This window comes from Nothobranchius furzeri, chromosome 6, assembly GCF_043380555.1.
Source record: "Nothobranchius furzeri strain GRZ-AD chromosome 6, NfurGRZ-RIMD1, whole genome shotgun sequence".
Lineage (NCBI taxonomy): Eukaryota > Metazoa > Chordata > Actinopteri > Cyprinodontiformes > Nothobranchiidae > Nothobranchius > Nothobranchius furzeri.
The window spans coordinates 26,392,320-26,419,107 of record NC_091746.1 but is presented as its reverse complement, the minus strand read 5'-3'; the positions used below and the strand labels follow the sequence as shown (position 1 = coordinate 26,419,107).

The window sequence follows — 26,788 nt, the reverse complement described above, 5'->3', positions numbered from 1 at the left end:
TAAGGTTAGGATGGGGGTGAGGGGAAGGTTAAATTGCAAGAGGGTAAAGGTCTCAATTTGGTTAAATGTCAGTTTTACGGCGGGCGTCAGTACCGACGCTCTGACACAGCGCGTCTCCTCCCGACGCGCAGGGGCTCGTCACCTGTCTTTTCCGAGGACTGCATCTTGCCGGTCATTATCACGTGACAGCGACTAGTCGATGACAGTCATAAAAAAATCACTACAGAGCAGTGAAGTCGACTAGTCGACTAGTTCATACAACCTCTAGAGGAGAGTGCGACGAAGACGGTGGGAAAATGAGCGACAGCAGTCGGAAAGTGGAGATTTCTTAAACTGTTCAGTTAATAAATCCATATAAATGATAATTGTTTGATATATTGCATTTTTTTTACATTAGTAAATAATTTTACATATAGTTGTATATTATTTTTGGTGAAAAATATACTCTACGCAACAGAAAATCTGAGGAGCCGAAAGAGCCGGCTCTTTTTGGTGAGCTGAGCCAAAAGAACCGGCTCTCTAAAAAGAGCCGGAATTCCCGTCACTATCACACGTTATAGTGGGGCATCCTAAAAAGAGTAGGACCTGGCTGCAGACGTCAGCTGGTGTGTCGAGAGCAAGATGGCGTGTCATTACTTTTACCGGAAAATCGACGAGCGAAAGACCTCGGCAGGAAGTTGGTCTTTTTTTGGCGGCCGCTACGTTGTTTTTGTTTCAACCATACTCGGCGGGTTTCAATTGAGGAAAGGTAAGGATAAGGATGATAGATAAAGAAAGAAAGATAAGGATGAAATTAACTAATTGTTGCAACCTTTCTTAGTTCTTAAATGTAGGCACTGTAGCGTTTAAAGCTTTACCAGAGAATTACTGCAAAGGGCACCGTGTTTCATAGCTAATTGTATCAATATTAACACGCAGTCTTAAAACGAATGCAGGGAGATCACAAGCTAGCTAACACAAAAGCTACATAAATAAAGCTATCAGCAATTGTAGCTTAGCTTTAACTTAGCTATTTGATTTTTCTGGTCTCCCTGTTTGTTAAAACAGTTAAAGTAATAATATTAACTTTATATATAATTTAGACATGATGTAAAGACCACGATTTCTAATACTGACTTAACTGAAACGTTATTAATACCCTTTTTTAATTAAAAAGCGTAGATGCTAAAGTTAGCTTCCGATTCGGGAAATGGCTAAAGGGCTAATACACCCAATTTTTCTCTACTCTGACCATTTTTATTCTGCTCTAGCTCAAAACCTACAACACATACACTCTTCAAACCTGTTTTAGATTATTCTGGGCTCGTAGGAATGCATAAAACATAGTTTGTGATTTGTGAAACCTTCCTCTGATTTGTGAAACTTCAAAAAGACAGATTTATGAATTTATTTTTCAGCATCTGGCCCACACTGGAACTGGTCCTGTGCACCCAGAAATAAAATGTATATTCTGGACAAGGTTAGCTTTCAATATCTCTAAATATTTTTCAGTTATTGTGTGTGGTGTGCTGGGTCATTCTACTGTGGTTGCACAAATCAGGTGTCCTGCACCAGGTACAATAACTTTGAAATAGTAGCCGCTTCTCTAATTAATGCCGCCCTCCTTCTGATTCTGTTTCAGAATAATCCTAACCTTATAAAAAATAGATATTTTTGTCGACTGACTGCTTTGATCGGGTTTGGTTTAATTAATATTACCGGATTTAAGCACATGTAGCTGCAAATCATTCAGGAGTTGGAGGCCTTAAATATAGATCTAAAATGAATATCGGACTTCTTCAAGTGACACTGACAAAACTCCTTACATGTGCTTGTATTCTTCATTTGCTAATAAGATGTATTTTTATCTAAATTCCAGGACAATCGAGGCTTTGAAAAATGGAACCCAGGCAGTGATTTCAGATGGTGAAATCAAGGTAATGTTTAATTATAATAAATTAAGACTCTAAAATTGGACATAGGATAATGCAATCCCTTGTTTTCTGTGGTAATGTTGCTTATTTTTAACTCTTGTCTCTACTCAGACTGTGTATAAGGATCTCTGCAGTGGTAGAGTGAAGTCTGGCCTCATGTATCTGGCACAATCCAGGTGTCTCGCTTAAATTAAAGCAAAGACTAAAGCCACTGATGTTCCACTTTGCTGATGCACAGGTAAATGTATACTGACTTACAATAAGCTGCATCACATTTATTTATGTGGATGCATGGTCAGTGGGCCACCTGGGTCCGTTGTCTAATGCTGAGAGGAACGTTTTGTTCATTTTTATGTTAACGTGTTTTATAGGTTGACGAGCTGACAGAGCGGATTTGTTCATGCTCAGGAATAGATAAACTAATAAAGAAGAGAGTGTTCCAGTTTCTGGACTTGGTGTTTGATGTCCTTGTTCCAGAGGTACAACGCAGTCTTCAGCAGTGATTGGTATAAAAGTTACTTTTCGAAAACATTTGACAGTGTATGAAGTAATCCTTAACAGAGTTTGGTGGCTTGAGAATCTCGTCTCTGCTTTTTGCGGATGATGTGGTCCTCCTAGCTTCACCCAGCTCTGACCTTCAGCTCTTGCTGGATAGGTTCGCGGCCGAGTGTGAAGCAGCTGGGATGAGGGTCAGCACCTCCAAATCCATGGTTCTCGACCGGAAAAGGGTGGCTTGCCAACTCCGGGTCGGGGGAGAGGTCCTACCTCAAGTGGAGAAGTTTAAGTATCTCAGGGTCTTGTTCACGAGTGAGGGTAGGAGGGATCGGGAGATCGACAGGTGGATTGGTTCGGCGTCTGCAGTGATGCGGACGCCGATCTGTCGTGGTGAAGAGGGAGCTGAGCCAGAAAGCCAGGCTCTCGATTTACCGGTCGATCTACGTCCCAATCCTCATCTATGGTCATGAGCTTTGGGTAATGACCGAAAGAACGAGATCGCGGATACAAGCGGCTAAAATGAGTTTCCTCCGTAGGGTGGCCGGGCTCAGCCTTAGAGATAGGGTGAGGAGCTCGGACATCCGGGAGGGACTCGGAGTAGAACCGCTGCTTCTCTGGATCGAAAGGAGCTAGTTGAGGTGGTTTGGGCATCTGGTCAGGATGCCTCCTGGACGCCTCCCCGGGGAGGTGTTTCGGGCATGTCCTGCCGGCAGAAGGCCCCCGGGTCGACCCAGGACACGTTGGAGAGGTTACATCTCCAATCTGGTCCGGGAACGCCTTGGGGTCCTGCCGGAGGAGCTGGTGGACAAGGCCGGGGAGAGGACGGTCTGGAGCTCCCTAGTTGGGATGCTGCCCCCGCGACCCGGACCCGGATAAGCAGAGGAAGATGACAACGATGAAGTAATCCTGCATGTTTTTCAGGTAACAATAAAAGTGTTGGAAAAATGGGAGGGGATGAATCGATATGCAGTTGAGAAAGCCATGCTTCAGCAAATTCATTTGTACCCAAAATAAAATGGTTGTGAAATTAAGTGTTTCTTTGGTTTTATTGTCTTTCACTCAAAATAAATACCAACTAGCTAAATAGTTATCAGCTGTAGTAGTTAAATTCTGTTGCAATGAGCTGCTGTGATACACAATAGGACAGTGTTATGGATATTTAATAACTAATTTTTGTTGCTGGTGAGAGAGGAGTGTTGCTGAAATGTTTTTCACTGCTTCTGGGAGTCCTGTACTTTAGCAATTGGTGTAGGTCAAAAGTTCATCTTGGGCTTAACAATAAAACTGAATATTTAGCCAGTACTATTTTGTTTGCACATTTTGAAAAGTCTTAGTTTAATGTGTTCTCATTTTTTCCATATGTTTTTTTAATTCACTTTACAGCCTTTTATTGTGTGTGTATATATACATATGTGTGTGTGTATATATACATATATATATATATATATATATATATATATATATATATATATATATATATGTGTGTGTATGTATGTATGTATGTGCTATTGTCATAAAAATTCCCTGTCTGAAGAACAAAGGGATTTAATATTCAATTTTCATGCAACGCAGGTTACAACGTTACTTAAGTTTGCCAGTCCAGATCTGAAGAGAAAAAAAAAATCCGAAATAAAAAGCTTTTTACGGTAAGTTTTGTTTTTTAAAAAACTACTTCCAGTGAAAGTAATGACTTCTGGTTAAGGTAATGACCCACCGTGTAATTTTTCTCTTAAATATGTACAAATCGAAGAGAAAAACGACACGGTATGGTTTTGACAAATTCAAACTACTTTTGTGCTTTGTCAATAAAGCGTATTCAAGAAAAAAAAACTACTTCCGGCAAAGGCAATGACTTCCGGCGAAGGTAATGACACTTTTTTCCGGATACGTCATTTCCTGTCACGGCAAAGACGCCAGCTGATGTCTGCAGCCAGATGCTCTTGCCTAAAAACGTGCATGACTACGTCAGAACTGCTTTAGTACTCTCTGCAGGACTCGGGACTACTTTTACTCCACTCTCTCCGCAGATGCGCTTTCCCGCGTCCATTTGTACGAAACAAAACAACAGTTCGTTGTTAAAACGAAGCCAGTTGTCAATAAAACAACACAACTGGGTTGATAACTACCTTGAGTCTCGTACCAAACTCCAGAAGTCCCAGCCGAAGTCGCGTCGCTGAACTCCGTACGGTGGTAGTGAATCAGGTGGCTTCTTAAGTTGGTGGTGTTCCCTCCTTTTGTCGACACTATTTTTCGACACAAACGACAAATGGCTTTGTTGTTTTTCACCGGCTGCCCGTTTTCATCCGCCTTCAAGCCGAAGTACATCCACACGGCGGACTTGGCTCCGGGTTTGCTAACGAGATCCATGTTTGTGTCTGCTGCCCTCAGCCAGCCGCCTCTGGAGCTTCAGCAGACAGAACACGCGCGCGCCGCAGCGACTCATCAAACACGTGACTAAAACAACTTCACCAAGAGTCGCACGAAACTCACTCGGATTGTGTGGAATATACAGTAACCTGCTAGCTTAGACAAAGTTGTCCTGAAGCACAAATACCAAAGCCTACGGTTGACATTCCGGTCTGTCTGCTGTGTTGCTTTAACTTTTGCGTGTTTGTTGACTGACGTCACTACTATGCGACTGCACGGGTTGCCAGTTGCTAGTGTCAACACAAGAGATACGCATCTTCCAAAGCAAATTTCTTTCAAGTACAACTAAAATGTCTGAAAAACTGATAGTTTTGTTGAGTCTATGTTACAGTCTCATTACATATTTGACCGTTTGAGCAACAATCCAGCAGTTTTAACCAACTACATGTTTGACAAGTGTTCATCATTTGTCATACATCTGTCTGAAATTATTTCACTGCTGATAACGGCATTTTAAAACGTAAGACTCCTCAAATCAGGAGTCTCTTAAGCATTATGATCCAACTAAAAATAATAAAAATATAAAAAAGCAGGGTGCATTTAGAAAATGTTTAAAAATATATTTAAAATGGGCAAAAAATAGACAAGTGTGATTAAAAAATGTTAAGAAAGAGAGAGAGTGAACAGGAAAGAGGGAAATCAGTGGATCCTGAGGAAGGTGGTGGGGAGAACAGAATAAAGAGAGAGTGGTGAAGAAGGTCATACAAAAGCCAGCTTGAACAAGTGAGTCTTCAGCTGCTTTTTAAAGGAGACCACTGAGTCCACTGATCTCAGGGTCAGGGGGAGAGAGGTCCAGAGTCTGGGGGCCACAGCAGCAAATGATCTGTCGCCTTTGACCTTTAGTCTGGTGCTGCACAACCAGTAGGCTTTGGCCACTGGACCTCAGGGACCTGCTGGGGGTGTAGGGACTAAGAAGATCACCAATGTAAGATGGTGCTTGTCCATGTAAGGCCCTATAGACCAGAACCAGGATCTTGAAATGAACCCTGAAGTTGACTGACAGCCAGTGAAGCTGGAGGCAAAGCTTTAACCATCTTCCACGGGGTGAGAACAGACCAACACTGCAGGTACCATGTTAGTTTGCCCAAGGATAAATCACTGGGACTTAAGTTCAGTTGTCCATGTTTTCTATACCTCTTACTTATACTTACTTCGCTCTGACAGGCAACTATTTACATTTTTATTTAGTTTTTAAATAAATATTTAAATGTGTACGGTTTGCACTCAAAGTTGTAAGTTAATTAAAAATACTGAAGTAGTTTTTATCTCTTAAATTATTTTAAAATGTACCATTCAAGTACCAGTACTTGAAAAGCAGAAAGCGTTAAATTTCTGGTGTCAGAACAGATGTACAGGCGTGTGTGTGCGCGCGGCGTGCGTGTGAGGCAGTCCTGGTGCAAGATCACTTCCTGTGTCGAATGCAGGCTTCTACTGTGAACCATCTACGCCAGAAAACGCGGGGACTTGAATAATACGTATGTGATTACCGTACTTTAAAGACAGCGTCACGTGTTTTTATTCAAACAAATCTTCCCTGCAGGAGTCAGATGAACTCCGATCTGCAGCCGCGATTTCCCGCGTCCTTTTGTGCGAAACTAAACACGCTTGGACTAAAACGACGCTGATTGGTCATAAATAACAGAAATGGGTTGCGAACTACCTTGACTCTCAGGTATGGGTCCAAATGTCACAGAAGAGGTGTCACCGTTGAACTCTGCTCGGTGGGAACGAGTCAGATGACCTCTTAAGTTGGTGGTGTTCCCGCCTTTTGTGGGCACTATTTTTCGACACAAACGGCAGACTGGTTGATTTTTCACTGGCTTTCCGTTTTTATCTGCCTTCAAGCCGAAGTACATCCACACCGCGGACTTAACCCCGGTTTTACTGATGAGATCCATGTTTGTGTCTGCTCCTCATGGGCAGCTGCAGCTAGAGCTTCAGCAGATAGAACACCGCGGGAACTCCATCACACACGTGACAAAATAACTTAATCAATAACGCAAAATATCACGACAATTGTGTAGAATACACGGTAACCTTGCTGTATAGAAAGAGCTAGTTTACATCACCCAAATACCAAACAGTAAGGTTGGTATTCCGGTCTCTGCTGTATGTCTAGTTTTCTGTGTGTTGACCTACGTCACTACTATGCGACCGCGCTGGTTGCCAGTTGCTAGTGTCAACACAATAGAAATGCCACCTTCCCAAAGCGAGTTTATTTAAATTTCAACTAACATGTCTGAAAAAGCGGAAACTGGTTTGTTTTGCCTTAAAATGTCTCCATGCTGTTTATTTATACTATCCAATAAATAGACACTTTGACCAATTGGATACTCTATCTTTACCACACTGGTGGTGTGATGACACAGACCAACTTTAATGCTCTTCTGACCATGTTTTTTAAAGTTATCGAAAGTTAGTTATCTAGGGGGCGCTGTGATCAACTACAGAAAAATCCCATGGAGGTCAGCTTTGGTTGACAAAGACAGTTTTCTGTTATTTCGGCATCAAACAAACGTTGTGTGCCACAAAGTCAAAAAGTCCTAACTGTGTGGTTCTCATGGTGCCTCCTCGATTTGTTAAAGTACTTCCTACCCTGGGTCCATTTAGGACATATGAAGTGTTTTGTGAAAACATGAATAGTTTTAATCACCTCTGAGGTGCAGTATGTGGTCTACGGGGGTCAGGAAGGCTCTGGAGATTTTAATCCTGCCCTGATGTCTACCTAAGAACTGCAAGTGCAACAGGAAACCAAACCAGATGTGAGCTTTTCAGAGGCTCTACCTGACTCGCAGAGGCATTCTCCTTAATTAGATACCCAACTTGCTGCAGAAAGGATCTTTTTTTTTTAGGACGTCATTAATTCTGTAACTCCTCCTTTCTGGGCAGTGGCATCAGAAGCATAAACAAACGTGTGTGTGGAACAAGTTTTCCGAGCACCACAGAGAACCCAGCAGTGGGTTGATGCTTCTGATTAAGCATTTAGGCCAGAAAGCGAGATTTATGATGACTTCCTCGTTTTGCAGAACGAATCTTCCCTGCAGGAATCAGAATAACTTTAATTAGAGCTCTTTTAGAGCGCGCAGCGGAACAGGGCGCGTGCAGAGAGCGCGGAGTAAAACAGAACCGGGCTGAAAACTCAAACAACGCACCAGAAGACGCAGAGGAAGTAGCATCATAGAAATCTGTACGGTGGCGACGTGTCAGGTGGCTTCTTAAATTGGTGGTGTTCCCTCCTTTCGCCAGCACTATCTTTCGACACAAACGACAAATCGCTTCATCCGTTTTCAGAGGCTGTCCGTTTTCATCAGCCTTCAGACCGAAGTACATCCACACGAGGGACTTGCTTCTGGGCTTGCTGATGAGATCCATGTTTTCGGCTCTGCCCTCTCCTCCGAAGGCAGGGAGCGAGCCTCCACTTCGGAAGAAACACTCCATTTTGACGTGCGCGACTACACGCAGCTTTACGGTACTCTCGCTGACGGTCAACATTCAAAATAAAAGATCATTTAATCGCTTACCGGTGACTGTCAAAGTAAAAGACTTCTTGTTTGTCTTGTCTTAATTCACCGGTGAAATAAAATGTTGGGGTGCTTCAGCATGCTGCGACCTAGCTTATCGGAAGGGTTCTAAAGCATTATTGTGAATTGGAAATGTTTTTCTTAAACCATCATTTGAAATTTTAGAATTTAGTTATTTTACTTATTTTCTATTTTGCCATTTAAAAACAGGAATTTGCATTAAAATATTTTATTAATCTGAATAAACACGTTTATCAAAACATCCATTACGATTAAACAATACACATTTACTTTTTTCTATTAATAGATTTGTCATCTAAGCATAGTACAGTCTTAGGCTCCATACACGTCTGCGGGTGAGTAACTGATGAGCCTCCTGTTGGTTTTCTTCTTTCCTCATGAATAAATAAATATATTTTGCACCACTGGATTTTTGACATTTTGTTGTGAGTGGTGAAGCACAAAGTTGTACAACCATTTTTCGTGTTTATTATACTTACATAAATGAGGTTTTAAATGTATTTGACTTAAATAACATGGGGGAAAGACTGTTTAGAGCGATTTTATTCTGTAGGCATTTGTATATTTATAGATGTTATTCCCTGTCCTTCTTCTTCCCCTTAATAATAAAATTTCCAAGAGGACAAAAGCAAAAATTAGTTTTCTCTTTCCGGTTTATTTGAGAAAAGGCTAAAATACTAAATATTGTCTTTTAAATGGTTTACCAGAATAAGAGTGTAATTCTAGCTAGTCACCACTGGAGAGCGCCAAACCCCATATATACACACACACAGACACAGACACACACATATATATATATATATATATATATATATATATATATACGTATACACACACACACACACACAGACACACACACACACACACACACACACACATATATATATATATATATATATATATATATATATATATATATATATATATATACGTATACACACACATATATATGTAGATATATATATACATTTTATACACACACACACACATATATATATACACACACATATATATGTAGATATATATATACATTTTATACACACACACACATATATATACACACACATATATATACATACATATATATACATACATATGCCTACATTACTACAGGCAGCATTCATAAAGCCATACCAGATATTACTCTTAAGCACTTCCTGTAGATTCCTTCAAAATAAGACATAACACTTAAAAATGTTTTTTTTTTTGGGGGGGGGGGGGGGGGGGGGGGGGGTTCAAGTTGGCGTTAACAGCTGTTCCTCTAAATAACAGGAAGCCAGACCGTCTTCACCAATACAAACTACTGAAACTCAATAAATATATGTTAATTATCCGTGTTTAACAAGATTAAATAAGCTAGCAAAGCCGGAAATATTAGAGCTAGCTATCAGCACTACAATCATCAGATTATACGCCCCCTGGCGGCCACAGGGCGACACTAAATCCACGGTAGATTTAGAGGGATTGCACTTAATAATTGTAATAAATGTATTTATTAATGGGTAATATAAAATAAATACATCTCATTACAAATGTTACAAACATAAGTTTATAAGTTCTAATCAAACAAGTCAGATATAAAATTGTTAGTTATTAGTTTTAAGACCAATAAATACCAAACTGCATCTAATAAACACACTCAGACCTTACATTTCTTTTAAAAAAAGGTCCGTATTTTGTTTTCAACAGAAAGATCATTAATGTATTTGGATTTCACAATGAATGTATAAACTACTCAAATAAATAAATAAATAAAACCCAAATACAAATAAAAACATTTAGGTTAAAAGGCAACTGAAAAATTGAGTAAATGTTTGGTCACAACTAGAGATGTAATTTGATAACATTTTAATTAGATGAATTGCTTTTTAATGATATGAAATATATGGTTTAAAGGGCAAAATTGAAGATAAATAAAATTCAATAATTAAAACAACAAATGAAGATTGAAGAAACATGTCCAAATCACTCATATTCACAATAAAGCTTTAGGAACCATTACTAAAGAGTTGAGTGGGTCTCCTCTCCCTCTATAAACACCCTAAACATGAAAAAAAAATCCCTCCATCTGTTTTATGTCAGTGTTAGATTTTAGAAACTATGTGTCTAAAGCAAGCCTTTTCAAAAAGTCCCCGTTTGTGATGTCACAAATGGGAAAAGTAGACTAGAAACACCTCCCACATGCAAGAGACTAGTACTCTAAGCCCCTCCCAGATATTGGAGCTTCTCAGCTAATAGCAGCTTGAGCAGGTGATGGATGGGCGCGGCCAGCTCCAGCTTGTTTTCTTAAAGTGACAGAGCCCTGAAACGGCTCATTATGGAAGGTACCAAAACTGTCCATGATGAAACTGCTAAAATCACTTTGTGTGAGAGGGACTCGGTGCAAATAACTTCAAAAATGTTTTTATAGACCAAACAGAACTATTATAAAAAGTCGTATGTCCTTTTTAGATAACATGAAACAAAAGAGAGAATAGATTAGACAGTGGTGCACACAAAGAGACAACTCAGCAAAATACATTTATTGACAAAAAAGTTGTCTTTTAATTTTACACACAAAAATATCAAAATTCTTTACAGGGATTTAATCTGAATATTGTCGAATTTCAATTCTGTCAAACAAATACACTGTACAGCCACAACGTGCTTTCCTTTATAACTCAGTGCTAGTTTCATTTTCTTTTTCAGGGAACGATGCATTTAAAATGATGCATAGTTATTACTTGGTACGTAGCCATTTATTTGAGAGACGTCACTGCATTTCATGCATTTCATATCCCGACAGGTGAAGCCTCGTTTAGAGCCAGGTGCTTAAATGCTGCAACATAAAAGGTACACAGTACGACATTCAGAACATGGATTATCGCGGTTACCCAAAAAACCTCAAAGCTTAAAACGATGAGTGTGTTTTTTTACACATTTTAAAGTTTACAACTTGAACTAAACTGGAAAAAAAAAGGCCTAAAAAGGAATTTACATGTGGGCTCCAGGAGCCCCAGTGCAACGTGACAAAAGAAACGGCTTCAGAAATCCTTCGCTCCACTCTTCGTGGCTGGACTCGCTTTCTTTTTTATAGTTTATAACACACCTATTACCTTTATAAAATCGACGTTTTCCTTCCGTCGCTGCTACAGTATGTAACTAGTGAGCTGCTGCTGCTGCTACAGAAACTAAACATCACACGAGATAACGTTCAAAACTGCAAACGGAAGAGAGAAAAGGTGTGGAAAAGGCCAAGGAGACGGTCTGCCGAGGAGCTGGAGGGAAATCGTTCTGGAAAAACCAGGAAGGCTGGACTCTATGCTGGAGTTTCGCCGTCCCGTCAGTGCTGAGAACATCACATTACGTATCACAAACCAGGGGCGTGTCCAGATCTTTTAAAATGGGGTGGCCCAGGTGAGGCACAACTTTGTGCATGGGTGGCACCAATGGTTATGCTTTTTTTGTTTTACCCCCAAGCCTTTTGTGGACAATGAGTGTGGTGGTACCTGGGGTGGCCAATCAGATTCCAAGGGTGGCATGTGCTACCCCAGGCCACTCCCTGGACACGCCCCTGCCACAAACAGAGTTGAGCTCAACTCTCCAGTTTTCTGAAGCATAAAAAATCCTAAAGAGTTTCTGCATTTAAACACAAAAAAGTTCCAACAGTTGTATGTTTTATTCACACGCTTCAGCCGTTTGAAGTCTTTAAAGTCAGTTATCAAAAGTAGAAAGTAGTTTATTTAAAAAGAAAACGACTCCGTCGAAGACCCGAGGTAAAACAAACAACAACGAGAGGAGGACAGCGTGAACCCGTGGGCCTTTCTGTGAATCTACCATCATTAAGGCATCATCTATCCAGTATTGCTAAAAAAACATCTAGTTATCTGTGGAAGTAACACGAAAACTTCAGGACAGGGTGCAAAAAAAAAAACCCTCACAAATCATAAACCTGCCTACGCAACGTCCTTTAGGGAGTACCGCGTCTGTCAACATGCAAAGTGCAAGACGTTCAGAAAAAGAACTGGTTTTCTCTCAAACGCTCTCCAAATGTTTGGTTTCATCTGCTTAATCTCCACAGCAACTGGAAGGAAATAAAGATCTGTAGAAACTCTGGTGGTGGTGTGGATTTAAACCCGCTGACGACATGCCGACTTTTTACACTTACAAGAGTTTTTGGTGGGTATTTCTATCCACTGAAGGCTATCGCGGTAACACAAGATCACGACGGAGGGTAGCTGGCTGAGAGTCTGAGGTAATAACTATCTTAACGAGGAAATGCCACTAACCACACATCAACATGACTATATTCATCTTTACACAACAGGAAGTGCCTGCGACAGACCGAAGATCTGGACGGAACCGGGAGGAACTCAAACGGGAAGACCGAGTCTGAAGGAAGACAGCTGAGGTTGCTCCAAGCGGCAGAAGTCTGTTTTCCTCTCGGATTGACTGGAAACACTGGTTTGAATGGTGGAAGGAGATCTCAGTGCTGGAAAAACTTCAAAATAAAAGCCCACCCACCTCCTGCAGTGGTGAGCTTCAGAAGCAGCCCCATTGGTCGAGCTAAATTAGTGCAATTTAAGGAGAGACCACCGTACTCATGTTCTCTGAAAGCTGCCCAGGAAAAAAAAACGTAAAAAAATAAAAATAAAAACTCTATTCTTAAAAAAAAAGACAAAGAGACGCTCCACCGCCACGTCCTGTTTTACATTCATATACGTTTGTCAGATGAAGATGCCAGACGAGGAAGAGTTGACCTCAGTACTTCATGAACTTTGCAGATTTCTTCATCTGAGCTGCGCCTACAGGAAGTCACCAGGAAACATCAGCCATTCTTGTCTCCTCCTTTCTCTCCTAGAGCCTGAAAGTAAAGATCGCATCGTTCTGTGTAAACTCTGGGAAAAGTCACGGCACCAGTCGCTTCTCAACTACCAGCTGAATAATTCATGCAACCAGTTTGGACTGGATCCAAAAGTCTCACGTCTGATGAATCAGAAACTCGGCTTTCATTTACAAAAACATGAATTAAAAATAAAAACAAGCAGATGTGATCGTGTTTTTGGTGCGCGGATGGACCTGTTTTGGTGCCAAAGTGTCTTTAGGTGAGAACAACCACCATCCCAGACAGCTTCATGTTCACTTGGGTTTCATTGGTGAGTTTGGACCAGCTCAGTGTCCGCCCTGGGACTGGAAGATCAGGGTTCGAATCCCGGTCGGGTCATACCAAAGACTTTGAAAAAACATGGGACCCAACGCCTCCCCGCTTGACACTCAGCATTGGGGTTAGGGCTGGGCGATATGGCAAAAATAGATTATCACGATTTTTCCAATATTTTACCACAATTTTGATTTTATCACGATTTTTTATCCATGAATAGCATAACTTCAATTGCATATTAAAGAAGAGAAACATTGAATAAATAAACATTTATTCATATTGGGGATAATCAACATAGTGCTAACACACTTATATTTTAAACTCACACCAGAGATGATAAAAGCCCTGAGAGAAACAATTACAAAAATCAGTTTTTCTCGTTTTTCAAGTAACTTAACATAAATTAAAATCGTAAACATATTTAAAGTGCAAACATGTCAATTGCAAACGTATTGTGCAAACATTAACTTGTTCTAAATACTATGTAGCTCCCAGTTGCTCATGTAGTGGATAGTTAAGCTCAAATACGGCTCTGATGTGCAGCTGGACCAGAGATCGCTTGTGGTAGCAAACAACTGCGCATTCTGAATATTTTCTGCAACAAGTCTCTAAATAAAGTAAAATTTTCCAGTGCAGATTGGAGACAACCCATAGAAGCACTGATTTGATCTCATTTCAGAGAAAAATAGAACAGGTTAGATGCACCTAATAAATAAAATTACTAACAAACTCAGGAATCTTTCTTTGCTTCACTGTTCTGGTGCTGAAAATATCACTAATGTGGATCAAAGGAGATACACAGATGAATGCACCTCTTATTATTTGGAGACTACATTTACTGCAGCTGGCAGAGGCAGAGATTTTTTCTATTGATACACGTGTGGCAAGGTGGATAAACGAGGGCCCGGGCGGGATTCGATCCCCAGACTCCCGGGTGAGAGTCATACGCTCTAACCAGTCAGCCAAAGGGACATCCCCTTGGCCAAGTAGCCAGGGCGCATGATCAATCGGGACATTGTGACAGGACACTCACTGCCACACACGGATTTACAGAATCATTTTAAATTGTAATAGGGGAAGACTGCAGGAGGGAGCGGTAAAATACAGGGGGTCCCCAGCAAAAACAAAAAAACATTACGAGTCTGATGAAACCCGCTGGTTTTCCATCAGGCAGTCACGGGGCAGCTCCAAAGACCCAGTGACCGAGCTCAGTCTGGCTCGGCAGAGGGTGAACGAGCCGAGGCGACGTCGTGCTCTGCCTAAGAAGCGGTGTTATTTTCCTGCTTCAGAAGAAGCGTCCAACGTGTTTTTACGCTTTCTCCGAGACATGTCACGTCACTAAGTTGTTAGCGCCGTGCGCTAAGGAAACCCTGCGTTCCTCTTCGGAACGAAAACCTCGTTGTTGCTCAGCCGCGGCCGAAGACAAGTTTGTTCACACACAGGTGAAGGTGAAAACAAGCGGGGCACTAATATATTACTATGACTCACTCTGATTGGTTAAGGGTCAAACAAAGGCGTGTCATTCGCCTGAGGTAAGTTCCCTTTTCATTCAAAGGCAGAAATTCAACAGCAGAGCTGTGAATCGTGATAAAACGGTCTCTCAAAAATGACAGACCGTCAGATGTGTAGATCGTAAAACGGTCTAAAATCGTCATATCGCCCAGCCCTAATTGGGGGTTAAAACATCAAACGGTTCCCGAGCGAGGCTGTGTTTGTGGCTCAGGGATGGATCAAATTTCACACACCAGTGTGTGTGTGACAACTAGTGGGACTTTAACTTTGCTTTTGTTAAATCATTTTTTGCACATTTTCAAAAATTGTCCTTCTCAACAAGTTGGGGCTTGTCCGGGATTCAAGCTGGGTTTTTTGCGTTAATTTTCTGCTCTGCTTTTTTTTTAAATTTTTTTTAATTTTTAGAAGATTTTAGACTGGGTTAAGTTATAAACCTCTCTTCATGCAGCGCTGACACATTTTTGTTCTTGTATTTGCACAGCTGCTAAACCAAAATCATTCCAAAGGCTGCCTCCTTCGCAGGATTAGCACATCTCCCCTTCAGATACATGATCTCACAAGAGACGTCCCAGGAGCGGGGTGCCTGCCGCTTTACCACACATCTGGTACCTAGCGCACAAGCACCCCTGACTCCAGAAGACCAGGGCTGAGTAAAAGAGACCCAGGCTGGACGACTGAATCCGATGAACACAGACACCAAAAATCCTGCTGGATAACTCACCCCGGGTTTGTGGAGCACGCTGTCTTGCAGACCGAAGAGGCCGCCTCCTTGGCCTCCCTGCAGGGGGGAGGCCGTGGCCGAGGACAACAGGCTGGGAGACTGAGTGATCATGGGTGAGTTTGGGGTGGAGGCGAGCGCTCCGGTCAGCGTGAGGCGCTGTAGCTCCCTCTGTCTCTGATGCTGCAGCATCTGACAAACCAACACCTGCTGCTCCTGGAGGAGGGGGAGTTACAGGGATTTTCTCACCACTTTATGCAGATAAAGGTAAATACTTATGTCAAAATGTTATCTCTTCACTCCTGAAGCTGCAGGATAAGCTGTCCAGAGCAAAAATAGCCAGACTATCCCTTTAACTGATTTGGACCAAATCAGGAAAGTAAAAACAAAAAATCACGAGCTTTACGATCTCATCCCAAACTGGTTTTTAGCCTTTCGTGGACTCGGGAATAAAAGCAGGACAAAGTCCCAGAACTAAGGGTCTGACTGCAGCATTCTCAGGAGAACGCCTGAAGTTCACAAACAGGAAACAAACTGGTTTCTATATTTAGCGTCGCGGCACCTGGCTGGTTCCAGGCTCTGCAGACGTTCAGCAGTTTGCAATTCAAATAAGAGTGACGGCGTCTCTGTAAAAAACCTCCACACGGCTGCTCTCGTCTCCTAACAAACGATCACGTTAAGACTAGATGAAAATAATCTCTGCTGCGACGTGAGAAACGCTAAACGAGAGCTCAGAATCCAACTAGACTCATTTAAATGAAGCAAACAGACCCGATGAGAGGTAAACTAAAGCAAAACACCTCAGGCCTAGTCCACACGTAGCCGGGGTTTTTTAAAAACGAATATCCGCCCCTCCAAAAACTTGCATCCACACCACCGCGTTTAAAAAAAAAACTCTGTCCACACGTAGCCGGATAAATACGTTGTTAAGGACATGCCAGACCTGTAGGCGGCAGTACTTCCCCCGTTCTTAACATCGTCCTTCGTCTGTGGTCTTCCGCAAGGAGCAGTAATTCCGCTTGCAAAAACAAACAAGCAAAAATCGCTTGGACAATTGATGGATCGGGTAGTGACAGAGCGCAGCTCTGAGGGCTTCCATGCTGTCGGCTAGTGTAAACACAGGTCGCACACGTGATGTCAGCATTTTTTTGTCGCGGAAAGTGACGTTGCGGACCTTAAAACTCCGGTTTTGTCTGTCCACACGCAGACACCCAAAACGGAGAAAATGCAGATCTTCACTTTGGCCGGAGTTTTTAAAAAGATCCGTTTTCGTGTGGATGACAGGTCAAAACGTAGAAAAATATCTACGTTTTGGCAGATCCCCGGCTACGTGTGGACAGGGCCTCAGACGGGAACAGGCTTCATCAGAATAAAGCTAGAATAACTAACCAGCTGCTCACTGAGCTGTCCACAAGCAGAAATCCTGTTTCATATTTGCCTTATTCATGTGTTCATTACAGCGTTAGACAGAGAGACCTTTACCGGCGTGAAGTTCTGTGAGATGAGGAACTGCTGGAGCTGCTGCTGCTCCGACAGAAGAGAGGACCTGCAGAGAAGATGCCGGGTTTTAACCACCCAGAGCTCGGTGACCCTGGTGAAGATCCGGATCAGACCAAGACCATCCTGATGGATCTACTTACGGGCTGGCGCTCTTGGGAAGCTGAAAGCTCTGATTCAGCATCTGAGGGTTGAGCGGCGGCGGCTGGGGACGCAGCGTGGGGAGCCCCGGCTGCGGAGCGCTGTGGGCGGGAGACTGGATCACGCCGTTCATGTTCAGCTGAGGACTTCCTGCGAGGGACGCCATGAGCCCACCCACCACAGCAAAGCCGGCGCTCCCCAAACCGTCGGTCGCTCCCCGATTCAGCCCGTTCAGCAGGGGCTGGCCGAAGGAGGCGGGGCTCGGCTGGGGAGGAGGAGTACCCTGGAAGGAGAGCGACGAGCTGCTGCGGGACGGACTTCCAGAGTGAAGCTCCTGGAGAGAAGACACCAAATGAAACCCTTCGGTCATTTCTCTGACTTCTCAAGTTTCACTAAACTAAACACAAACATGGATTCTAGTCATGCTTCCCACCTCTGACGAGGTAACGAAGGAGACGTCGTTCAGGAAGCAGCTTTTGGGGAGCGGGCTCTTATTGGTGCCGAGGGCATCTGAGGACACAGGAGAGCGAACGATGGGTGAAAACCACCAAGCATCACGACATCGTCTCCCACGAGGAGAAAAACGAGCCCCAAACCGCATTGTCTAACTTTTCGTTTTGCTACTCGAGTTTGGTTTCTCCCACGCACCTCTAACGCATCACAGCTTCCTGCCACTGCATCAGATTCCCTCCCCCCATCTGGAAATTCTCCCGGTTCGTTCCTTATCTCGAGCATTAATAGCCCGAGTGTCACGGCTTCATTACGTCTAAAATTAAACGCCGACGACTTTCTGTCCCATCGCCCTGAAAGCAGTCAGAGAACCAACCTTGGGAGGAGGACAGGAAGCTGATCGGGGCGGACGTGTGGTGGGACGCTGACTGAACGTGGGGCTGGAAGGGCGAAGCCAGCTCCGTGTTGAGCAGCTGCAGGCGCTCCTTCTTAGCCGTCAGGCCGAGGATCTGGTCCTGGAGCCGCTGGTTCTCCTGCTGTAGGGAGTGGAGCGACTGAAGCATCTCCACGACTGGAAAAGAGTAGGAAGAGTTTGCGTTACACCTTTTGCTGTTTCATGTGTGAGAAAAGAAGCAAAGAGGGGATCGTAGAACAGGCATCAGCTGATGGCGTCCCGAGAGAGGAGACGGTGAAGAGTATGGATTAGCAGCCAAAACCAAGCGAAGCAAACCAACATCAGGAGTAAAAAGCTGCAGGAGCTCAGGTTTGTTGTTGTTTTCTGTCACCAGAAACAGGAAACAAACACAAAACCAGAGGAGGAACGCTTTTACGCACAACACCGGTCTCACTCGGTGGAACTTGAGCCTCTGCGCTTCCTCGCTTTAAAGTTCCGCCTTTTTATGTTCAGAAGGGTTTTAGTCCACATCGCAACGCGTCTGAAACCAGATTTCATCTCCTAATCACGGCGTGAACTCACTGTTGACTCCCATCTCCCCGTTTCCATGTTTCTCCAGCAGAAGCTCGATGTGGGAGCTGGCAGGAGGGACGTTTTCCGGACGGCTTCTGACTCCAGAGCCCAACCCGTCTCTCTGGTCAAACAGCAGGGGAAGACAGCTCATGGGGGACCTGTGAGGGAACGAGGCTTGTCTTTTTGGTGGTTCACCAGCTGGGAGATCTTCAAAAAACTGGATAAAAAGTCAAATCAAAGACGTACTGCGAGGAAAGGCTCTCTCTCGGCGAGTTCCCCTGACACGGGAAGCGACAGTCGTCGAGGTCGGCCTCTGAGAACGAGAGCAAAACGTCGTTTAAAAAAGCTTTTGGTTGCTGGTGGCACCTAACCACCCTCTCACCTGGCAGTGACGTCTGGGCTTGGCTCAGGAGAGGCGGCAGGTTGGAGGAGGAGGAGAGACCGCTGGCAAAAGGCTGAGAGGAGTTCAGGCTGTAGGAGGCGCTGGAACCTGGATGGACCTGTAAGACAGTAAAGATCAACGTCAGACTGATTAAAGGCATCTGTGAGGATTAAAACCCCACATCTGGTCAAAATAACCCGTTTGATGCTTTAAAACCGACTCGAGGCCTTTTGATGTTTTATTCATAAAAAGGATGAAAAAATTCTGCAGCTAAATTTAAACTATAAAGAGCTCAAAGCCACATTTCAGGGATGAAAAGCGAACTTTAGGCTGAACTTTAAAAACGGAGAACGAGGCAGATTTATTCCATCATCAAAGACTCGATGCGTGCACGACCTGGATAGAACCGATGAGGAACAGGAGAACAGTTCTGTGTTACAGTTACTAACAGTACGCATCCTGAATGGCCTCAGTTCTGAGAAATTAGGCGCGTTTCCATTGCTGGAACCTCGGGGTAAATTCCGGGAGGGAGATGGGGTGTCTGGGTCCTCTCAGCTCTCTCAGGACTTCGGAGTGATGTCACTAATCAGCCACATTAAAATGATTAGTTAGTCTACTCTGTCCAAGTACAGAATTGTTTAATCCATTCGAAGGACGAGAGCAGCTGCCTGATGTAGTGTGGCGTTCAATGACCAAGAGAAGCTCAGTTTTTTATGGCGCTCCATGGAATCACGTCGTTCTCGGGGGACTCTGCCTTGTTTTTCGGCGTTGGGAGTTTAGTAACAGCAATTTTAAAGCCGCCCCTTACAGGGGTGTGTTCAAGGGGTGGTCAGGGGTGGCACACGCCACCCTTGGAATCTGATTGGCCACCCCAGGTGCCCCCCACAGAGTTCCATTTAAACTAACTGTCCTCAAAAGGTTTGGGGTTGTAAACCCCAGAACAGCACGCACCTTTAACATTGGTCTCGATCACCGGCCAATCACATCGTCGGTGCTACCCTTTTGGGTCGCCCGGTAAAATGGAGACACGCACATGCAGCAAATCTCTGGGAAACAAGCCTCAAGTCTGGCTGTTTAAACTCAAGTTTCATAAAACTTTTCATTTTTTAGAAATAATTTGGAGCAAAAAGATTTTTAATTAAATACAAATGAATAATAGATTTTTAAACATTCATGTAACATTAGTGTATGACAACTTTGAATTACTTTAAAAATCTCCACAGTTTAACCACAAAACAGCCTCATTCATGTTGGAAGGAAGGTTACATTATCCGGCTGGGGGGCGCTGGCATTTGCAATTTGACCTCGGCTAACAAAACGCAGCAGGGTTGTTTAAAGAACTGTGGCCAGTAAACAGGAGCAACCTAGAAGTTATTTCTATCCCTATGAAGCCACGCCATCTTTTGGTTTTACTCTAATATCAGGTGAAGCAAGCTAGAGGCTAATGCTGCGCTAACAATGCTAAAGGTGAATCACAAGCAAAAGGTCGGCTCTAAAAATATCTTAAGCTACTTGTAACAGAATGAAATGACCGTTTTCCCCCGTCTCTGACACAGGACTAGTCTGCATGTGATATGGTCTCAAGTTCTCATGCATTTGCTTCTAACCTGCTTATTTTCAGCTCAACAGAAGAATGAAGAATGAACTCTTTTCTTTTAATTAATCAAAGAACTCTATTTTAATAAAGTTAATCCGACCAAGTCTTAGTCAATAATAAGATGTGACCAATCTGTGAAATCAAAATATTAATTACTTTTTATAATCCTATAGAATATTATAAGTAATATAACTTTAAATGTTTCCACTAGGACTGATCTCATGTAGCGTTAACACATGACACATTGCTTTTACTGATCCAATCAGAATCTGACGGAGGCGTGGTTTTGGTGGTGTTTGGTAAATCTGTCATCTTGTCATTCGACCATAAACCAAAACATCCGAAGTATAAAACTATGCCCACGTCATCTCTAACGCCAGTTCAAAGCGTTCTAGAGAAGTTGTCGGAGTGGCCAATCCGTAACTCTCCTCTTCAGCCAAAAGAACCAACGACAAGCTGGGAAAATTCGTTGCTGTTCCACCTGCTGCAACGGTTCCTTTCAGAATAAAAGCTGAACCATCACGACCCAGGTCCGGGTCTCACCAGATGCCAACAAATTGTCGTGACCCGGAAGTATCTCGAGATGGGTGGTCGGTTGCCGTGGCTTCTTCTACAGGCTCCGGCTCCATAAAGGTCAAGCTGGACCTCTACACCTCCTGATCTAACGGGGACTTCCGCTAAGGGTACGTAAACCGACGGAATGGCGTCGAATGTGTTTAGGAATCTCCTAACCAAAGCTTAACGCGAAGACATCACCTTCAGTTCCCATCAGAACTACAGGTGCTGGCCAGTAAATTAGAATATCATCAAAAGGTTGAAAATATTTCAGTAATTCCATTCAAAACGTGAAACTTGTACATTATATTCATGCAATGCACACAGACCAATGTATTTCCAATGTTCATTACATTTAAATTTGATATTCATAAGTGACAACTAATGAAAACTCCAAATTTGGTATCTCAAAAAATTAGAATATTCTGAAAAGGCTGAATATAGAAGACACCTGCTGCCACTCTAATCAGCTGATTTACTCAAAACACCTGCAAAGGCCTTTAAAAGGTCCCTCAGTCTTGTTTTGAAGGCACCACAATCATGGGGAAGACTTCTGACTTAACAGCTGTCCAAAAGACAATCATTGACACCTTGCACAAGGAGGGCAAGACACAAAAGGTGATTGCTAAAGAAGCTGGCTGTTCGCAGAGCTCTGTGTCCAAGCACATTAACAGACAGGCGAAGGGACGGAAAAAATGTGGTAGAAAAAAGTGTACAAGCTCTAGGGATAACCGCACCCTGCAGAGAATTGTGACGACAAACCCATTCAAAAATGTGGGGGAGATCCACAAAGAGTGGACTGCAGCTGGAGTCAGCGCTTCAAGAACCACCACGAGGAGACTCATGAAAGACATGGGATTCAGGTGTCGCATTCCGTGTGTCAAGCCACTCTTGAACATGAAACAGCGCAAGAAGCGTCTCGCCTGGGCCAAGGACAAAAAGGACTGGACTGATGCTGAGTGGTCCAAAGTTATGTTTTCTGATGAAAGCAAGTTCTGCATTTCCTTTGGAAATCAAGGACCCAGAGTCTGGAGGAAGAGCGGAGAAGCACAGAATCCACGTTGCATGAGGTCCAGTGTAAAGTTTCCACCGTCAGTGATGGTGTGGGGTGCCATGTCATCTGCCGGTGTTGGCCCACTCTGTTTCCTGAGGTCCAGGGTCAATGCAGCCGTCTACCAGGAAGTTTTAGAGCACTTCATGCTTCCTGCTGCTGACCAACTTTATGGGGATGCAGACTTCACCTTTCAACAGGACTTGGCACCTGCACACAGTGCCAAAACCACCAGCACCTGGTTCAAGGACCATGGTATCCCTGTCCTTGATTGGCCAGCAAACTCGCCTGACCTTAACCCCATAGAAAATCTATGGGGTATTGTGAAGCGGAGGATGCAATACGCTAGACCCAACAATGCAGAGGAGCTGAAGACGACTATCAGAGCAACCTGGGCTCTCATAACACCTGAGCAGTGCCACAGACTGATCGAGTCCATGCCACGCCGCATTACTGCAGTTATTGAGGCAAAAGGAGCCCCGACTAAGTATTGAGTGCTATACATGCACATTCTTTTCATGTTCATTCTTTTCAGTTGGCCAACATTAGAGAAACAAACATTTTTTCATTGGCCTTTAGAATATTCTAATTTTCTGAGATACCAGATTTGATGTTTTCATTGGTTGTCACCTATAAATATCAAAATTAAACGTAATAAACATCGGAAATACATTGGTCTGTGTGCATTGCATGAATATAATGTACAAGTTTCACGTTTTGAATGGAATTACTGAAATATTTTCAACCTTTTGATGATATTCTAATTTACTGGCCAGCACCTGTAATCGCTTCTTCGGATTTGCTGGTTCTGAGCAACATCACACGTCATCCATTCACCGTCTCATCCACCTTAGTTACACCATACATTTAGTTTTAAAGTCAGTCTAGTTTAATTTGTTAGTAATAAAATTCTTAACTTTTAAACTTGACTCTCTCTCTTCTGTTGTCTCTGAGTGAATACGAAGCGATCTAATCCCTGCATTAAAAAGTTCCAATCTTCTGGTTTAATTAACTTTACAGATCCGTAAGGGGGATTTCATATTTCCTATGGAATCCCACGCCTTATGGCTTATTACATAACACGTAATTTAAATCATTACATACTTTTTAAATGACCAACAACTGAATATTACAGTTGATTTCTCATGTGGGACTCTTCTCATGTGGGACTCGTCTTCACTTTTCATCTAGAACCTTCAGGTCCCGAGTCGCAGCTAGCAACAGCCATGAAACGAGCGGCAGTGAGAAAGTGGCAGCTTGAAAATTGGCTGCAGTTACAAAATTTGGCCACAAGATGTCACCCTTCCATCATTCTTAAATAGTGCACCTTTAATCATATTATTGATTAACATTATTATATTATCCACCCTGTTGCCCCAAAATAACAAGAAAAAAGCAACAAACTATTCTATCATCTGCTTTTTCTTGGTGTGTGAGTAAAAATAAACTAACAAGGTAAACTAAATTGCTGTAAAATAAAGAGTTTCAATTAAAATTTAGTTTTAATTTAATTTAATTAGACTAAATTTACCCTGTATTTGATACAGCGCCAGCCCCCCAAGGTGCTTTACAACACAGTCTTTCACCCACGCACACACACACATTCACAGGTTGATGAAGATGAGCTGCCCTGGGGCAGCTAAATGCAGCAGTTCTGGTGCGTGCAGAGCAGGATTTTCTCCATTCTCTGCTAAAAAAGCAGTGAAATGAAAAAATAACAGTGTGGTGTACATGTTTGCATAAATTGTGGAGAAATTATTTGACTTGACTCAGAAGACGTGATTATTTAGAACGTGTGTGATTGAAAAGATAATTTCACATCCTCGTCTCCGTGCAACTGCAGCTGCGTGCGTCAAGTTTCACTCACATTTCAGGAGATTTCAAGGATGTTTGAGTTCAGCTGTGTGGAAAAAGTTCTGAAATAAAAAGCGTTTATGTTTGTGGCCGCCGGCTCACGTACCTGCGTGTTCGAGGCGGCGCCGACGGACGGAAGAGAAAGGGAGGATGGAAGGAGTCCCGAGGACAGGGGGGTGCTAGACATCCCCCCTCCCAGAGACGAGGAGGTGCTACACACACCCCCACCCAAGGACAGGGGGCTGCTGCAGACACCCCCGCCCAGTGTGAGAGGGTCCTTGAGGCTTGGATAGACATCTACGGGCAAAAGAGAGGAAATAAAAATAATAACTGCTTTCTTTTGATTTAACACCAAGTTCTGAGGCTCATAAACACGTCGAAAGTAGGTCAGGAAGTGTGCAGCGCACACAGCAAACCCTATCTAGGACAACATCTCTGACACACACACACACACACACACACACACACACACATACACACACGCATGCACACACATACGCACACACAGATGCACGCACATGCACGCATGCACCCACACACACACACGCACGCACACACACACACAGACGCACGCACGCACACACACACACACACACACACACACATACACACACGCATGCACACACATACGCACACACAGATGCACGCACATGCACGCATGCACCCACCCACACACACGCACGCACACACACACACAGACGCACGCACGCACACACACACACACACATACACACCCACACGCACGCACACACGCACACACACACAGATGCACACACACACATGCACACACGCGTGCACACACACACACACAGACGCATGCACGCACGCACACACACACACACACACAGACTCACGCACACACACACACACACACACACACACACACACACACAGACGCATGCATGCACGCACACACACACACAGACTCACGCACACACACACACACACACACAGACTCACGCACGCACACACACACACGCATACACACACACACACACACACACACGCACGAACGAACAGAGACACACACACACACACACACGCACGAACGCATACACACACACACACGCACACACACACACGCACACAGATGCACGCACAGACATGCACACACGCGTGCGCACACACACACAGACGCATGCACGCACACACACACAGACTCACGCACACACACACAGACTCACGCACACACACACACACACAGACTTACGCGCACACACACACAGACTCACGCACACACACACACAGACTCACGCACGCACGCACACACACACACACACACACACACACACACACACACACACACGCACGCACACACACAGACGCACACACACACACACTCACGCATGCACACACACACACACACACACACACACACACACACACACACACACACACACACACACACACACACACACACACACACACACACACACACACACACACACTCAGACTCACCAGAGCCGAGCAGAGCGTTACCGCGACCTGCAGAAAAACTCCCCACAGAGGAGGAGGAGAAAGACGAGGAGGAAGAGGTGGGCGGAAGTGTCGACGGGAAGGATGGGCTCGGATAGAGAGAGGAGCTCAGAGCTGGAGGAGGAGGTGCTGTGGGGGGGTGATGGTGGCGATGATGATCCTCCTCCCTACTCTTTCGGTTTTTGCTCCCCCGCGGACGACCCGGACCATGGCGGCTCTTCTTGTTGCCGTGGTGCCTCCACTCACGGGGCAGCGGCAGTGGCGGTGGGGGTGCGGCCTTCTCCTTCAGGGGGGCCTCCTCCAAGATAGGAGGCGCACTCATTTGAGACAGCTTGCCGAGAGTTTTTGAGGGTTTGTAGTCTGCCGAAGAGGAGATCTTGCGGACCTTGCTGCTGCTGCCGAGTGATGATGAGGAGGTGATGCGCATGATGGAGCCAAAGGTGGAGATGGTGACTTTATTCTCAAAGGGGCTGGAGGTGCCCTCCGCCCGCTCGTGACTTTGTGAGCCTGTTAGGGGGCAATCGGCAGGAGTCAACGCCGGTGGCTTATGATATTTACTGTCCTCCTCTTCCTCCTCCTCATCCTTGTCATCTTCTTTTTCCTCCTCCTCCACATCCTCCTCCTCCTTGTGCACTGCAGACCTCCTGTGACGCTCACTGCGCTTCTCCCTGCTGTGGTCATCTCCTCCACGGTCGTGCTCCATGCGGGAGGAAGATGAGAACTGATCAAAGTCCTGAGCAGCCGACAGGGCGCCCCCTGCAGGAGGAGCTCAAAGTTAGCCTCAAACTCAACCATCTGAACCAGCCATAACGAAGGAGTTCATACCCGTGTTGAAGGGACTGGAGGAGCAGGAGGAGGAGGAGCAGCTCTTGCCTGTGCTTCCTGTCTTCTTGCTGTGATGACTGTGACTGTGGGAGCTCAGCTTCTTGGATTTTCCATCACCGTCCTTGTTGCTATGGTGACTGGAGGTGATCTGTCCCAACACAGCCAGAACCAAACCGACATCAAACAAATAAAACTAGAGATGCAACGATACCACCTTTTTTCCAAACCGATACGATACCGAAACTT

General features: G+C 44.1%; 2 protein-coding genes and 1 long non-coding RNA gene across 7 annotated transcripts in view; 1 reads left to right on the top strand and 2 right to left on the bottom strand.

Annotated features, from left to right (window-relative positions):
- LOC107393474 (E3 SUMO-protein ligase ZBED1) overlaps positions 1–8,280 on the bottom strand; it is a 42,050-nt gene extending 33,770 nt beyond the window's left edge. For 2 of the 4 annotated variants that reach the window (XM_054743907.2, XM_054743908.2), the window contains exon 1: positions 7,988–8,280. In XM_054743907.2, the coding sequence (XP_054599882.2) occupies positions 7,988–8,273 (286 nt within the window). In that variant the 5' untranslated portion in view covers positions 8,274–8,280. The other 2 variants (XM_015971861.3, XM_015971854.3) reach the window with 2 other exon arrangements.
- On the top strand, positions 560–3,439 carry LOC139070279 (uncharacterized). Of its 2 annotated transcripts, XR_011520822.1 has the most exons (4): positions 560–748; positions 1,859–1,916; positions 2,025–2,151; positions 2,285–3,439. It is a non-coding gene; the product is annotated as an uncharacterized lncRNA (long non-coding RNA). The 2 variants fall into 2 exon arrangements; XR_011520821.1 differs by lacking the exon at positions 2,285–3,439 and having other exon boundaries at positions 567–748; positions 2,025–2,270.
- A 2,598-nt stretch (positions 8,281–10,878) lies between the features above and the next one.
- Positions 10,879–26,788, bottom strand: part of LOC107393384 (protein AF-17) — a 43,732-nt gene continuing 27,822 nt past the window's right edge. Inside the window, exons 9-20 of the mRNA XM_015971689.3 lie at positions 26,543–26,690; positions 25,700–26,473; positions 24,348–24,538; positions 19,185–19,302; positions 19,049–19,115; positions 18,812–18,960; positions 18,212–18,406; positions 17,819–17,895; positions 17,388–17,719; positions 17,230–17,293; positions 15,751–15,963; positions 10,879–13,220 (exon numbers count right to left, since the gene is read on the bottom strand). Of these exons, the coding sequence (XP_015827175.3) occupies positions 13,185–13,220; positions 15,751–15,963; positions 17,230–17,293; positions 17,388–17,719; positions 17,819–17,895; positions 18,212–18,406; positions 18,812–18,960; positions 19,049–19,115; positions 19,185–19,302; positions 24,348–24,538; positions 25,700–26,473; positions 26,543–26,690 (2,364 nt within the window). The 3' untranslated portion in view covers positions 10,879–13,184. The remainder of the gene's footprint in view (positions 13,221–15,750; positions 15,964–17,229; positions 17,294–17,387; positions 17,720–17,818; positions 17,896–18,211; positions 18,407–18,811; positions 18,961–19,048; positions 19,116–19,184; positions 19,303–24,347; positions 24,539–25,699; positions 26,474–26,542; positions 26,691–26,788) is intronic.